Source organism: Abramis brama, assembly GCF_963993115.1.
Source record: "Abramis brama genome assembly, chromosome: 24".
In the NCBI taxonomy this organism is placed as follows: domain Eukaryota; kingdom Metazoa; phylum Chordata; class Actinopteri; order Cypriniformes; family Leuciscidae; genus Abramis; species Abramis brama.
Window position 1 is genome coordinate 7978730 of NC_139986.1, and position 16638 is coordinate 7995367.

The following is a 16638-nucleotide window of genomic DNA, read 5'->3' on the forward strand; positions in this document are numbered from 1 at the left end:
CCATAACTATGGCAAAGTCTCGTGGGGTGACAGGAATACAATATTTAGTTAAGAATTTAGAAGAAGAAAAAAGAAAAAAAACCATTGAGTTTACAAGTTGAGAAACCAAAAGAATAAACCAATCTGAAAAAAAAAAAAAATGTGTTTGTAAATTAAATGCCAGGCCAAAAGCACCTGCTTATGGAAATTTGATAATTTAGAGATATTATAATTACATACTAACAGAAAGGGGAGACCATCAACTTGAGAAAATATATAATTTGAGAATAGCGTTCCATATGGATTCAGAATAATTGAATTGCCTCAACCAATTTCTCTTAAATGTATTGTTTAACAAAGCAAAGTCAAGAAAATGAAGGCCCCCATGTTTAAAGCTATTTATGACAACAGATTTTCAAAGAAGTCAAAAAGCATTCTATCAACCTCTACACAAACTTATTTGTCCACATGGAAAGAAAGAGCAGGCCAGGTCAATCTAGAAACACCCTCCGCTTTGGTGAGGAGAGCCCTTCCTCATAAAGACATCTGTTTAGATAACTCAAAACACATCTGTTTAGCTATGCATTTACTGAATGAGCACTGTGCCGCTGTTCGTCCGACTGTTTGTACTGTACTGTATTTTATTTTTCTAAACTGTTTTAATTATTATTATTTGTTTTTATTATTTTAATTTCTTCTATGTAAAGCACTTTGAATTGCCATTGTGTATGAAATGTGCTATATAAATAAACTTGCCTTGCCTTGCCTAAAGACAAGTCTCTTTGGAGCCAGGAATTTAACTTTTTCTTAGCTTTACTAATTACTGGATCAAAGTTTAATTTTCCTCTCGCATTGTCATCTTATAAATGATTACACCCAAATAATTAACTTGGGACTTAACAGGAATATTGTGCAGGAATGGAGCAGAACAAGACTTTATGGGAAGGAGTTCACATTTATTTAAGTTCAAAGATAGACCAGCAGCTTTAGAGAACTCTTAAGAGCGATAGCGATCTGATTTTTTTTTTTTTTTTTTTAAAGAGTGTGATGTCATCTAATTGGGTTATACAAATATGTTTATCAGCTATGTTAATCCCTTGTAATTGACTATTCAACAGAGAAGAAGTAAGGAGTTGAGCAGCTATTAAGAACAAGTAAGGTGATACCGGGCAACCCTGGTGAACCCCTCTAAACACATTAAACCTTGGAGAAGGGCCCGATTTAAGATTAATTCAGCAGTTGCCATTTTTTGTATAAAGTTCTGACAGTTTTGCAAAAGAAATCACCAAAACTAAACTTATACAGGGTCTGTAAAATAAGTTCATGTTCAGGGGAATCAAAGGATTTATAAAATCTTTAAAAAAAGGAAACTTTTATCCCTAATCAGTTCACAATAGTCTAACAAATCTAAAACAAGGCGTTTATTGTTGACAATATGCCTGAAACCTGACTAAGTTTCATCTATCATTGTACCCAGAACACAAAAAGTATTTTAGACAGTAACAAGGCTAATATCTTATAATCACAGTTTAACAAACAGATTAGAATATCTTTCTTAGGTTTAGGTTTTAAAGTAAGTAATCCCTGTGATAAGGAAGTTGGAAGTGTCTCAGAAGCAATAGGCTACTCTCCAAATAAGTCTCAAGCAAGAAAGGAACTAACTCTAGAGCAAACGTTTTGTCAAATTCGGCTGTCAGCCCATCTGTGCCTGGAGATTTATTGTTCTTAAGAGCTTCAATAGACTCAATTACTTCATCAATGGATATCACTATCTCAGGTGATCTTATCTTCATTAGATAATGACCAGTAGGCCAGTGAGAGCTGTGTGTGTAAACCTCACTCCCCTAATCTCAAGAGGCACTCTAGCGACTGACGCTAGATACTGAGGTCTTTGCCTCCTTGTTAGAGCGCCCGCCTCCCATGCGGACAGGCCCGGGTTCGAGTCCCACTTAGAGCGGGCAGTTCGAACCGGAGGGGCTACACTGAGTCCTTGCAATATTTAGACTTGTAGATTAGAATAGAAGTTTGCACAAAATGTGCCAATTTCCTTAGAATCAGAAATTCTAGTACCATTGATATTTAAAGAGTTAAGTAACATTTCTAGAATTATTCTTTTCTATTCTGAATAAATATGCTGTACTTTGCTCTCCTTGCTCTAGCCATCTTGTTCTAGAGTGGATAAAAGAGCCCTCAGCCTTATATATTGAGTCTAACTGAGTTTGCAGATCAATAAATTCCACTGACTCAGCTTCTGACAAACCATCCTGCATTTTACCACAAAGAGTTATTATTTTAGAAATGACATTCTCCTCTTCACGTCTTTTAAGTTTAGTTAAATGGCTGCCAAAATTTCTAGCACATTTGCTAACTTTGTGTTTAAGAAGCTCCCAATTGAGGCCGTATTTATTTTCCTTTTGTGCTTTGATCCAGTAATATTCAATCAAAAAATATTGGTCTCAATTGGTCATGCTTAATCAGACAAGAGTTAAGCTTCCAATAAGAGGCTCTAGGTCTTGAAGAAGATAAATAGAGAGGATTGGATAAGAGTTGTTTTATGATCAGTCATAGGGGAAGGTAGAATGCTAACAGCAACATTAAAATTCCTGACAGATTGTGAAACAAGCCAGTGGTCTATACGGGACTGTCTAGATAGAACAACTTTTGTTACACCAACTAATATCAAATAATATCAAATTTATCCATTAATATCTTTAATTTAGAATTAGTAGAGGCAGACTGTTTAGGCAGCAGTCTATCAAGATTATTACCAGGCACAATATTAAAGTCCCCACCAATGAAAATTAAGACACTTGGGTATGCATTAAGCAACAGCAGAATTTTCTCTTCTATCGCTTCAAGCAGTAAGTCATTCTCCTGAGAATTACAACCACAGATATTAATGAGTATTCCCACAGTATTATTTAAACAAATGACCATTAGCATAAAACGTCCATTTGGGTCGCTAAATGATGCAAAACAACCCCAGCAAAAAGGTTTTTCAATGTCAGAACTCCAGCTGAATGCTCCGAACCATGAGCCATCCAAACGTCATTGTGATTTCTCCAAAAAGCAGTACCACTGACAATGGTGTGGTATTGTTTTGAACGATTTGATATACAGGAACAAATTCTTCCGTTTAGTAATGTCTCTTAGACCCCTGGCATTGAGACAAACAACAGAAATAGACATACAAAAAGATCGAACAACAAATAACAGAGCTTACTGACTGATGTTGAAAACGCAGAAGCAGCTGACAATAAGGCCAAGTGAAGTAAGTTTACAGCCATTAATATTGTCTTGCTCCATAATGAAAAGGTAGAGTTCGAAAAAGCTCTCTTGGAATGAAATAAAAAGTTTGAACAGGCCGGGGGTGCGCATACTCATCTGATGACGAAATTCGCACCACGCGCACTGTACGCTGACCCTCGCGTACGCAAAAAAAGTGAAGCAGCCTTTAGCTAAAAAAAAGGCCAAACTATGTTAGACACATACTTGCTCTCTGTCCCTGACTAGATAAATGTAAAACATTTTAAATATTATTTCATTAAAGTTCCCCTATTTTCCGAATATTACATTTCATGTAGTGTGTAATATAGCTGTTTGTGAATGTAAAAGGTCTGCAAAGTTTTAAAGACCAAAGTGCAAGACAAATAAAGTTATTTTCTCATAAAAATAATCAATTCTGAATTGCTGAAACGAGTCGTCAGCACTCCCAGTCTCACCAAACCTACATAGCAATTTAATACATTTGCATAATGCCAGCCTATGGACCTGAAAGAGTTTGGTTCGTGTTGTCGACATGTCAAGAAGAAGCTGTTTTCACTGCTGTGAATCCACTTTGCATGTAATTCAAAAGGATGAAGACTTGCACTGGAATTGACATGAAAAATGATGCCTTCGTATCACTGTGTATCAAGCGCTGAGGAAGCTTCCTGAGCTGAAATTCAGATATGTTAATAGACGTTTCATTTCCAACATGCGCTGCAAGCCGTAGAATCACAACAGACTGGACCATCTGACCAATCAGAGCAGAGTAGGCTTGCAGAAAGGAGGGGTTAAGAGAGAGTGAGGGTGCGTCTCAATCAGCTCCCTAGTTCAATAGTCAGGGCACTGATCAGGGAGTCGGCCATTTTAAGGGCTGTCTCAATCAGAAAATCCTTCAAGTGCACTGAAACATTCGTTCCCTAAAATGTCCCACAATGCACCGTGTAAAACTATGTCCCTTAACGGAAGTTTTGAAGTGCGAAACATAAATCACGTGAGCCAACTCACTAAATAACATTAAACATAATGTCAGAAAGATATCAGTTCTGCTGTTTGTAAATACCAGTAATGATGTTGTACAAGAACGAGGATGTTGTAATGTCTCCGGAAATATGGTCATCAGTGTCCTAATGTGTAGTGAGCCAGTGTCCTTTACTGTCCTTATGCCCGAATTTACACGATATACCGACTCCCTGAATCCCTGAATCTTCAAATGAACCATTTTCAGACTCTTTGAGAAATGAGGTGATGTACAATGTATATTATGAGAAAATTAAAGTGTTTTTTGACCTTGGATGCATGTAAACCTATTGTAGGAGATACAATGTAATGTTTTTAAAATTAATAAATGATAAAATGTAAAAAATAAAGTGTGGAAATGTTCTGTCACAAATAGCACAATGTCTTTGGAACATCTAAATGATTTCCCATGCTCATTGTGGGACAGTGTGGTTCAAGGCTAACACACAAATGGCTATTTTATAATAAAGGAGAGGACAGCCAAATTTTCACTAAGGTTATTGATTTACCCAGGCCAGGCTGCACTCTATCATATGAGAAACTGGTGAGTGCTCTCAAAAGGATGAAAAACGTTCTAGAAATAAACAAGATAAACATTTGAGGGCAATTCCACCTTGAAGACTTCTTTCTGAAGGTGCACTCACTCTAAAGATCACAATAAATAGATCCCTATTGACATGTGCTTCAAAAGTTCACTGTTCTTTCTGGCTGTGGCCAGTGATATCATGCTATCATTAAACAAATGCAGGCACACCTGTGGTAATGTTAGTTTACCAGCAGCTGTCGACAAGCTGTCATGCGGAGCCTTGTGTCTGATCAAAGGCGAGTATGAAGTCAGATGTGCAAAGAGAAGCAAATACCTTTGAGGTGTTAATGGACGTTCATAGGAGGGGATTAGCTTTTAGATAACCTTCTGAAAAAGGCGAAATGATGCACAGACATGATGCACAAAGCAAAAACACACACACACACAAAAAAGGTTCTTTAACCACCCAACTACTGAAAATTTGCCTTCATTATTTATTTTATTTTGTGTTTCTATTTTGTTTTATATCTTCATGTATTTATTCATGTTCAATGTCAATTGTATTTTTTTGCTATGTTAATGAAAAGTACCATGCTGTTGTTGTTTTTAAAATTGTATTATAAGACCAAGGGGGTATTCCAGAAAGCAAGGTAATCTTACCGTCAAACACCCTGAACTCTCAGTTGATTAACCCAAACCTTGCTTGAGATATGCTGAGTATGTTCATGGTTAACACACAAGACATTCTCAACAGAGCAACGGATTGAGCGTGCCATACTACTTCTTTCTTATTATTTTGTTTAACGGCGATTTACATACTTGCAAATCGCCATATTTGGTGGTTGTGCAATATTTTTTTTTATCTTTTCGTTTAAATATACTTTAATCACTGTGAATAAGAAGTATATTGTTTGTTTGATGCTAATTATATAATAAAAAGAAAGACTGCAGAAACTGAACTAAATAATAGTATATGTGCTTGCAAAGATAACACAGCTGTATAAGGTTGTTTTGCTTCCACATTGTTTGAAAGGTAAGATATATCATGTTTTTTTATTTTTTTTATTAAAGACATATTTTATGGCATAGAAAATGTCCTGTTGCAAAAAAACAACAATCTGCATGCAGATCAAGGTGACAGCAAGTGTGAGATAAGAATGAGATGTATGTATGTATGTATGCATGTATATATGGTAACACTTTATTTTGATGGTCCCTTTTGAACATTCTGTTGACTATAAGTAACTTTGCAACTACATGTCAACTAACTCTCATTAGAGTATTAGTGTACTGTCTGCTTAATATCTGATAACTCTTTATTGTGATGGTCCTCCAACAGACACTCTACTGACTATAAGTAACTTTACAACTACATGTCAACTTATTCTAACCTTAACCCTACCAGTCTACTAATACTCTACTAATACTCTAATGAGAGTTATGTAGGTGCGATGCTACTTATAGTCAACAGAATGTGTTAAAGGGACCATCAAAATAAAGTGAAACCATATATTATATTATATTATATTATATTATATATGAAAATAAACTATTACTAAAAAGGTTCTTTACACTCTCAAGGGATATTTACACTCTTAAAAAATAAAGGTTCCAAATGGTTTAGTATTAGGTATTAAGTTCCATTAATGTTAAAAGGTTTTCCTGGAACAATCAATGCAAATAAAATAATTGATTTTTAAGAGTGTAGCACCAAAAACGGTTTTGCTATTATCACTAACCGAAAAACTCTAATCTGGTCCTGTTTAGAACCATTTTTCTAATAAGTGAATGATATTACTTTGAAGTGTGCTCCTATCTGAGATAACGTGGGTTAATAAAATGTACTTTTATGTTATAATTGTTTTTGGTACAAATAAATGTGTCTTGTACTAAAAGATGAAGAGAATAGCTTTTATAGTCTGAATTACTGACAAGAAAAAAAGTTATGAAAGTAAACTATTTCTTTAATAGAGCACTTATTCAAACTGTGTGTTAAGCAAAGCAACCAAATGAGATGCAAATAGGGTGGGAGAAAAGACAGATTGAAGGAGAGATGTGTAAAAAAAAAAGCTTAGGAACTGTTAGATAGAGGAGCTTTAATTCACATTAGCCTTAAACTGCAGATTTTTTCTTGGCAAACATGGTTGCTAAGGTATCACACTCCATGCTTCTCACTGCAATGTGTTGAACTAACATACATAAATAGTGTGCTATTGGATAAAATAAAGTACATTTTCTTTTGGACAAAAATAATTTAATATATATTTCCACTTACATCAGCTATATATACTATATCCAGTAAGAATATACTGTACTGCTTCAAATTCATAGTTATGTTAATTGACTGCCCACAAATCCATTTTCACTTTAATACAAATATAAACTAATTCTCAAATAATCCATCATATAATATAGAAAACTCTATGTATGTACAATTCAGTGACATTCTACTTTTCATTCATGACTGCTGATACGAAACAATCTCAGGCACCTACATGCATACAGATCACAGCAAAAATCTTCCCAATCCTGTCCAACCTTGCCCCAGCACGCCTGCCTGGAAGGTTCGGGCTGTGCTTGGAATTGTCCCCTGTACCTTTACATAGTGCACAATTTGAAGGGGTAGCCACTCGTAGTAGTGTCCAAAACCATTACTCACTCCTTGTCTTTCAAACTATGAACATTTGTCCATGCAACACAAAAGGAAAAGTTTTGAGATATAGCTAATGATCATGTCTATCAAGCTCCATGCACCAGAAAAATGATCTGTTTGACCATGTAAGTTCTGGGCCCAGTTGTTCAAAGATTTTCAGAATGATCTGGATTCCCCTGTTTTGCTATCCAGGATCAGTTAATCCATCTTACTTTTGTACTGGTTTTTGAAAGCAACATTGGATTGAATCAGCCTGATACAAACTTGATTACCAAATCTGGAGGTGCATTCACACCATGTCGTAATTACCACAATCACATGATTTCAACTTGTAAAAAGCGTTCACATTCTCATAGAGCTCGTAATTACAGCTTGTAAGATGTTTTGAGGAATTGTTTGAGAGGTCCTCCTTGTACCAACTGACTGCTTCAGATTCATTTAGGCGTTGCTAGTGGTCCCATAGAAACGCATAATTCCCAATCCGAGGACGTGAACAGCCGAATGAACAGACGAATAGAACGTCACGTGCTGTCATCTTGAGACAACGGTAATCATGGCATGCCGTAAATGTAGCATGGATTTCCAGTGCTCTAAATGGGACTACATATCACAATGTAGGCTACTAGCTATGTAAAAAACAACAGGTAGAACACTCAGCGTAAAATTTGCATTTGAATACTCCACTTCATTTACCTAGGATGCGGGATGGAGAAACTGTGAATGTCACAGCTGAGTTGACCGCGTTAACAGATCAGAAAACAAAGATGGAACGCATAAAAAGCTATATTTTGCACAGATACTGCTGAAGTATCATGTCCACAGAGGTTGGATAGTACTGTGCGGACCACTGAGTTTATTGAGACACAGACAAACAGAAGTGCTAATAAACAATATTTCACAACTGATGTGCTGAGCAGCCATCTCGGGGTTGTTGCGCTTCCCCTGATTTCCCCAGTCACAAATCCTACTTGAGGAGGCATTCCAGTTAAAAGTTCCTACTGGGGCCTGCGAATTTCCCATGTCCGAGGACAAATGGAAAAGACCATTAGACCCCTCATCTGATCCACAACAAACAAATAAAAATATACAAGCAATGAGGGATGCAATTGTTAGAAACTACTTTTAACTGCTTCATTTCTAATGATCATCACAGTTAAAATGACAGCATGACAGTTAAAATTAAATGCGTTTTGACAGCTATAAATATGCTATAAATTTGACAGCTGTAACTGTGTCAAAGATACAAACATTGTAATATTTGACCAAGTTCTACTACATTTTGTTCCTGAAATCCATCCTGAATGCACCCTTCTGCTGAGATAAGGATAATAAAGTTTTTTTTTTTTTTTGATCCAAATCAAAACCAAGATTGGATTATGTAATCTAATCCAATTTTAGAATCCGTTTTTCTTATTATTTTGAACAACCCATTTTTAAGATTTGATCCAATCAATAAACCAAAATCTGATCAAACTTTTGAACAACTGGGCTCTGATGTCATTTTGATTTGATAGAAGAACAGAGCAAAATTGAAGTCCTTTGTTCACAAATTTAATAGTATTGTTATTATTGGAGCTTAACAGCCACTAGTCACAGCATGCTTTCATTATAGGAAAAAAAAGCAGCTTGGACATTCTCCTAAACAGCATTTTGTGTTTCACTGACAACACCAAGTCATATGGGTTTGAAACAACACAACGACAGAATTGTCAAATATTTTCAAACTATTCCTTTAAAATCCAAACAAAACACAGAAACTGAAATGAGTGGAAAAATAAACAGACCCCACTGTATAGCTTCACCTGCACAGCCTGCATCAATGTGCAATTCTTCAATTCCTCTCTTTTGCTGCATTTACAATATTGAACATTCAGCGCTTGCTATCAAAAGCACAAGCCTCAAGTCTCCAGATCCAATCCACATAATACCCTTGTGTCTGGCTTTGACATTTTCACTGATAGACAAAAAGCTTTGTTCTTTCTATTCTAAGCTTGTCAAAGCCTGAATTATTCCTTTTCAAAGAGGAGTGGCAATCAAAGTGTAGTATGGTGAGGTGATAAATCGATTGAATTGATATCTAGGCTTACAGCGGGGTGCAAGACCAGCACTAGGACATGATGCCAAAGACTGGGTTGTGGCGACAGATTCTGGGTCCATATTCCTCGTAGTCCTTCTTAGAGTGGCAGACTTGGAAGAACTCGGGCTATAGAATGTTAAGAAAGGGACATGAATCAGTGGTTAAGTGACAAATATATTCAAAAAAGAGACTGTGACATATAATGCTGTATGAGCATTACCGTAGAAGCCAACATGGATCCCCCAAACCACACGGCGTATCGCTGCATGTGATGAGATATTACCTGCACCTCCATGGGCTTGGGCTGGATGAGGAATCAGATGTATTCAAAGAATTTCACTATGTATTCAACAATGTCTCTAAAAAAATGTTAGGAAATACATAACGGATCTGCAATTTATGGAAGTTAATTACATCTTGCAACATTAATAAGGTTACTAATGCGACTATGTACAAATACCTGTTTTTTATGTTCTTACAAGACTAAATGTTTTATTAAGCATCCAATTAAAGGCACCAGACAATTACTTTATGCATTACAACTATTTTTTGTTTTACCAGCTTATTTGTGTCTGTATATCTACTCGTATAATATGTATCCAGTATATTTAAAATATCTCCACTCAAAATTTACAAACACTTGAAATGAAAAGCGAAGTGAAGGGAATCCAAGTAAATGCATATACCAGGGGTGCCCAATCCTGCTCCTACCGATCGACTGTCCTGCACAGTTCATCTCCAACCCTAATCAAACACACCTGACTTTAATTTTCAAGTGATCCTGAAGACCTTTGGCTGTTTCTCAATATGCGTTCTTCAGTGATCTTGTGTCCTTGTGTTCTCGTACTACGTCATCATCAACCGTCGAAGTTCAATTCCAATACTCAAGAACACAAGTACAGAGGACGCATGAAGTGCCCGGATGTGTCCTTGACATCGAGGATGCATCAAATGCAGACTTGAGAGAATCGAACCGTTAAAAATCCCAGAAGCGTACGCTGCGGGCAGTCGACGTACGGAAGGCTGTAAGCTTCAAACTTCTCGTTCTCACTTGAGAGATTCCCGCAGCAAGCTCGATATACGTGACAGCTCGTGAAAGTTTACATGTGTTGGTCTCTTTTGCTTCATTTTAATAAAGTGATAAAGACCTTAAGAAAGCGGCAGTATTTTTATTAGCATATTAAAAAGAATCTCAACATATTCTCAACTTATATGAAAACAATATCTATAATAATATGAAAGAAATGTTTAATAGGTTGTGACATTTGTTTGTGAATTGTGTTGTATTTATTGCGCTTTGGTCGTAAATCGCTATTTGCCGAGATGGTCAGTTAAGCAGCAAGATCGCAGCACATCTCAGTTCTCATAAAGATGCGTTCTGTGTTCTCGCGTCCTTCCAAGTTCGTTCTTTCAAGGTCGGCTGGCAAGACCGGTCTCAAAGAGAACGCAAGTCTGTTCTTTGCGTTCTTGGAATTGAGAAACAGCCCTTAATTGGTTGCTTCAGGTGTGTTTGATTAGGGTTGGAGATGAACTGTGCAGGACAGTCGATCGGCAGGAGCAGGATTGGGCACCCCTGGTATATACAATATTCTTTGAAATGCTTATGTATGCTCTTTTAGGAATGTAACGATATACTGTATGATGTTGTTATTTTTTACCACATTTTTTTCCAGGCAATGTTGCCTCACGGGGCTGTTACAAAAATGAAAGAGAAAAAAAAAATGTGGGGAAAATGAGGCATTATAAGAAGCAGGATAGTTAAGGGGCTGTGTACACGACACTGTTTTCAACTAAAAACTGAAAAACTTGTATGCGTTTTAGCCTGAAAATGCAAACTTTAAAGCTACACTGTGTAGGATTTTCTCCCATCTAGCGGTGAAATTGTTTATGACTACCAACTGAATATTACTTTCTAGCCCCTCCCATTCCGAGGGCGTTTTAACTCATACTGTGGCCGTATTATTTCAAATCTGCCGGCAGTCGCGAGTAATCTCCCCCTTGCATTCCTCACGGCGCCACTGAGTGTAAAAACGTGAAAGGCGAAGCTTTAATTTCCAGGTATGTCCCTCTTTGGCTAATGTATTTTCAAGATGGAGGCACAACATGGCTTCCGCCATTCGAGCGACTCGCTCGTATGTATTCTAAATGGCAGATTCTACGCTTACAAGAATACTTGATTAGTTGGTAGAAGTAATTACACATTAATGAGCACATATCATTTTGAAAGAACAAAAGTGTTTTTTGCTAAGAATCAACTTAAAAAATTACACAGTGTAGCTTTAACAAAAACAATACTGTTATAATCTCTGTGTAAACTACAAAAACATGAATTTGTGAAAACGCTGATGTCATGCGCACGCGTTTAACGTCTTCAGTCTATAGGCGGGTAGTGTTATTTTACAAAGTGTCATCGCCAACTACTGGCCTGGCATACATAATACAACATTTTTAGTAGTTTTTACAGATCCATTTTGATAATGTTATCGTCTGTGTGTGAAAAAAGAAAGGAAAAGTTTTAAAACAGAGTAAGTATCCAAAACGCACTACAACACATGATGATTGTGAGGGTGGGGTGAGAAATTCTGAGACATTAATGAGATGAGACCTTTATTCTGCCGCCGCTGAGCTCCTCGCTCAGTCTGAGTCTGGCGTCCACCACGCGCTTCAGGTCCCGCTGCAGCCTGCGACCAAAGTCCCGAAACATGGTGGAGCCTCCCGACAGGACAATGTTCTAATGCACACAAAACGCACACACAATTCTGATATATCTGTGTTTTCATTATGTTCACCCCCCTATTATGTTCATATAACTCAAGTATATAAATCATGGAAAAATGTATGCAAAAGCATCTATATTCATGCACAAATTTGCTTCTGTTTGAATGGACTCATTATGACAAAGACAAAGCATCACCACGCTACTATCCCTGTGCTGAGAAAAACTATTTAAATCAAAATTAAATCAAAATAAAAATCCACAACACTGCAGAAATTAAATCACTGAAATGAAAAGAAAAAGAAACCGCCTTGGTAATAGCAAATTATTCTAAGAAATGCAATTCTGTGGAAACAAATAATAGTTCAGTTTTTGTCCACTTATAAATCTTATAATCCACAGAATGTGTTTTAATTAAAAATAATAAATAAATAAAACCAAAATATAGCTTTTTTCACATATACTTCTGCAATAAACTACTGTTACATTGTCGGCAAAGGCCAGCAGAGTTGCATGCTGGGAATAAATGACCATGGGCTGACTGAGGTCATCTTATAACAGGGTATCTGCAGGAGATGTGAGTTTCATTACAGGGCTGAGGGTTCAATCCTCACTTAACGAACTTGAGGAGAGCTATCCTGCTATTTGGATTAGGACATGCTGGTTCTCTCTCTAGGGAATAAAAGGCTGGCTTCCTCCATCTTTACTGATGAGTTTAAAAAAGTGGATGGACTGTGGTAGTGGACACTTTCACTGAGGTAAACAGCTTTCAATCTACAGTACAATGCAGACCAGAAGCTGGTAAGAGACGTGCACCTTTATTTCCCTTATTTCTCTTTTCTTTGGTGATCTTAAAACTAAATTGTCATAATTCAATTTATTCATAATTCATTTCTCTACCTGAAGACTTGATCCCCCCTGCAGATGATAATCAAATAATGTCACATTTAAATTGCAAAAATGGCACAGAAGAAGTGCTTCTGAAGTGGTATTTAAGAGTCTTTACAATTTAATGCTGCTCAAAGGTGGAATAAATATTAACATTGCAATTACAACTGCATGCTTTTATACTAGTTTCAGTCAGAGAAGGCATAATTTAGTCTGGCTTTTATGTGGTATTACGCCTTTACACTGAATTTTGAGCAGGCACAGAACAGCCTTTACATTTTGTGAGGTCCTTTGCATGACCAGCTCATGTATATCTATGCTTAAAACAATCATTTCAGGGCCATCACAAGATGTAGATATTATGTGAATATGTAAATATATTTCCTCTTAATGCACAGATTTGAATGGCAGATATCTACAAAATCAATCCATGTACTCAGTCCTACATCAAGTGTGAACATGTGTAAACGAAATATGTTTCACTTTGATTTTGTTCTATATATAGTCCAAAGCATAAAAATGCAATTGAAAATCATCCTTGCATGCTGGGAGAAATATCGGTATATTTAAGGTCTGAAAGCGTGATGGGAATTGTTATTGTATGTGAAAGCATTATGGCTATTGTAGTTCTTCCTTCAGCCCGCTCCAATATTTGTTTTAAAAACTTCAAAATACTGATGATATATGAAAATAATTCCAGGTTTTTCAAGTGAACTCCTGTAGTACTAGAAATTTGTAGAGGAAATAACAGAACTGTCTTGGGTAGCCATAAACTTTGCAGTTGTCAGAACAAAGTTTTCGTAGCATAGCCTAAATGTCACAGCATGCAATCCATGTCGGGGAAATAAACATTTGTTCATAGCAAAAAATAACACTTCTAATAATGAAATATGCCTACATGCCAAACACAGAGCTTTCATTATAGAGGAGAGACAACTTCAGTTTCTTGCACTAATGCAAAAGTAATGTAATAATAAAAAATAACAATGCAAAAAATAGTAAGTAAAACAATATTGCAATATGTTAATTTAAGAAGTAACATTCTCTAACACAGATGGCTGATGTAATTTCTACAGACAACCCTAGATGAGCCGATCGCTGCTCAGCGGCCTTTGTTGATTAGTTTGCTTTTGTTGCCAAGATTTTTTACACCTCAAGAAACTAAATAAAATAAAACAAAACAATCAGTCCAATTCCTTCAAAAAAGTCCATAGTGAGGCTTCTTTTGTAGGCAAATAAGAATCATTTCTGTGCACAGTGTTGTAGATGTGCACTAATTATAAATGTGCATAATTGAATTTGTCAAGACAATTTATTCAGGCTGAGAGTTGTGAGATATAGAAATGGATACTGAGGTTATTTCAGAGCTGTTCAGTCCCATTTGCAGGGATCAGTTAAAGCTCTCTCTATTCCAGACAAGAGTGGATACACACTGACCCCTGTTGGACAAATAAAAGAACTGATCTCACTATGAAAACTATAAACCATAACAAAAACTGCAATATGCAGTCAAAGGGGTGACTGAACAAAGTGCACTTTAATGAAATGCAAGAATGACTGTAATTTATTTTGAATGAAGTGACTTTGTTTTACAGATATGGGTGTGTGCTGAGCTCCCATTAACCTGTTTTATTTATTAAACAATAGACAGTATAAAGGTAAGGACAACAGAGAAAAACGAACAGAACAAATTGTAACACTCAGTATTGTGACAGTAGGAAAGAACAAAAGGGCAGCACATTGCCACAGTGCTCTCAAACTATATCACTGATAGACAAAGTTTCTACCATTTCTGTTTTCAAGTGGTTTTGTTCTTTTTTGAAGTGTGTTGTCCTTTCATTCTTTTTTGGTTTCTTTTTGGACAAGCACCTTCTCTAAAGTTGTTTTTTTTTTTTTTTTTTTTTTTTGGATGTGCACACTGTAACCTACTGTGTCACAATTGCGAGTTTATACGTTTTTCTCAGAATTGTGAGAAAAATATATACCATGTCAATGGCTGGCCTAAATTATCTCCAGTTATCATTCACTCAATCACTAATTACTTAACTTACTAAATTCTGCTGTTGTCACTAATTACTTAACTTACTAAATTCCGCTGTTGTCATTTCCTTTATGTAATACAAATTTAACAGGATTCAAGTGTTTGGAAGTGCTGAGTGGAGTTTAACACTCCTTTCCACTGAAGCTAAAAAATCTTGAATAATCAAGTAAACGTGAAGGGGTAAAACTACCCTACTCTTGTAGTATATAATGGTAATAGGAAATCAATGATGACCAAAACTGTTTGGTTAACAACATTCTTCAAAACATCTTTGTTTGTGTTCCACAAAGAAATGCACTGATAATCTAATTTGCGTAAAGAACAGAATACCATGTTTGGACATTGCTAGAATTATCTGTACTGTTAACAGAACCTGTACAAATCTGATTTCCCATATGCTTATACTGCAAGTACTAGTGTTTCTGTATCCTAAGTTAGTTCAAGGCTGGATCCTCTTATTCATTTCTACCACCTTTGGAAGTGTGTCTTTAGTAAACTCTCTGTCAACTGATTGAATGCCAACTTTGACTCCTGGTCTTCATTGAGAATATTGGCTCCTCAACAAGCCTCACTATCAAATAACATTTCCAAAATATTGTATGCATTTATATTAAAGAGAACCTCTGGAATTGCATGGTATTGTACCTTGTAAAGTGGTCTTCTGACATCTATAGGGCAGTTCTGAATGACTTCATCCACTACATCTGAGATGGGCTGCAAGAAGTCTGGGTTGGCAAACTGCAGAGTGAAAAGACCTTTTACTACAGTTTCCAAATGTCATTCTGGGTATACATGTTGAATAATTCAGAAAGTGTGGTATTTCTACCTCAGGGTGAAAAAATATCTCTGGTCCCAGAAAACGCTCATATCCGACATCTATTAGAAATTCATTTTTGCTGATAGCATTGATTCCCTTGTATTGTTTTATCCATTTGCCAGGGTCCATGTCATATTTTGTGAATTCCTTCACTATGTCTGGACAGATGTAGCAATACCTTTCCTAAAAAAAGCAAACAAAACAATAGAGTAATACAGATAAGGAGTACAAAAGTTGTATTACATATAAATATGATAGAGTAAGTGTGACACTGCTGATTTTTTTATTTATTTCAAGGGTTTACAGAACATCATCTCACTCTGATTCAGATTATTAAAAAAAGAAAACATGTAAAAGAGAGAAATAGGAGGATAAGTAAGGGATAATGCACAGTCTACTGGCTATACTAATAAAATTAACCCAGACAAGGTATTCAGAACCTCTGCACTGACTGTACATTGGACAGTCATATTGGACAGGAAATGTGAAATATAAGTTTACTGGTCATTATATCAAAATATTTGACCACTCAATGTCACGACTAACCAATCAGAATGAGGTATACCAGAGAAAGGAATATCATCCCTGCTATTACCCACTTTAACAGCTTTTGCGGTCTCCAGTGACTGTTCTGGAGGAACGCCGATCTCTCTATCT

The 16638-nt window shown here is 36.3% G+C and overlaps 1 protein-coding gene across 2 annotated transcripts in view; it reads right to left on the minus strand.

Moving 5' to 3' along the window:
• Window positions 1–7143: 7143 nt before the first annotated feature.
• Window positions 7144–16638, minus strand: part of actr3b (actin related protein 3B) — a 19092-nt gene continuing 9597 nt past the window's right edge. For both annotated transcript variants that reach the window (XM_084103251.1, XM_084103252.1), the window contains exons 8-13: window positions 16581–16638; window positions 15991–16164; window positions 15810–15902; window positions 12125–12250; window positions 9740–9823; window positions 7144–9645 (exon numbers count right to left, since the gene is read on the minus strand). The exon at window positions 16581–16638 is cut by the window's right edge and continues 86 nt beyond it. In XM_084103251.1, the coding sequence (XP_083959377.1) occupies window positions 9550–9645; window positions 9740–9823; window positions 12125–12250; window positions 15810–15902; window positions 15991–16164; window positions 16581–16638 (631 nt within the window). In that variant the 3' untranslated portion in view covers window positions 7144–9549. The remainder of the gene's footprint in view (window positions 9646–9739; window positions 9824–12124; window positions 12251–15809; window positions 15903–15990; window positions 16165–16580) is intronic.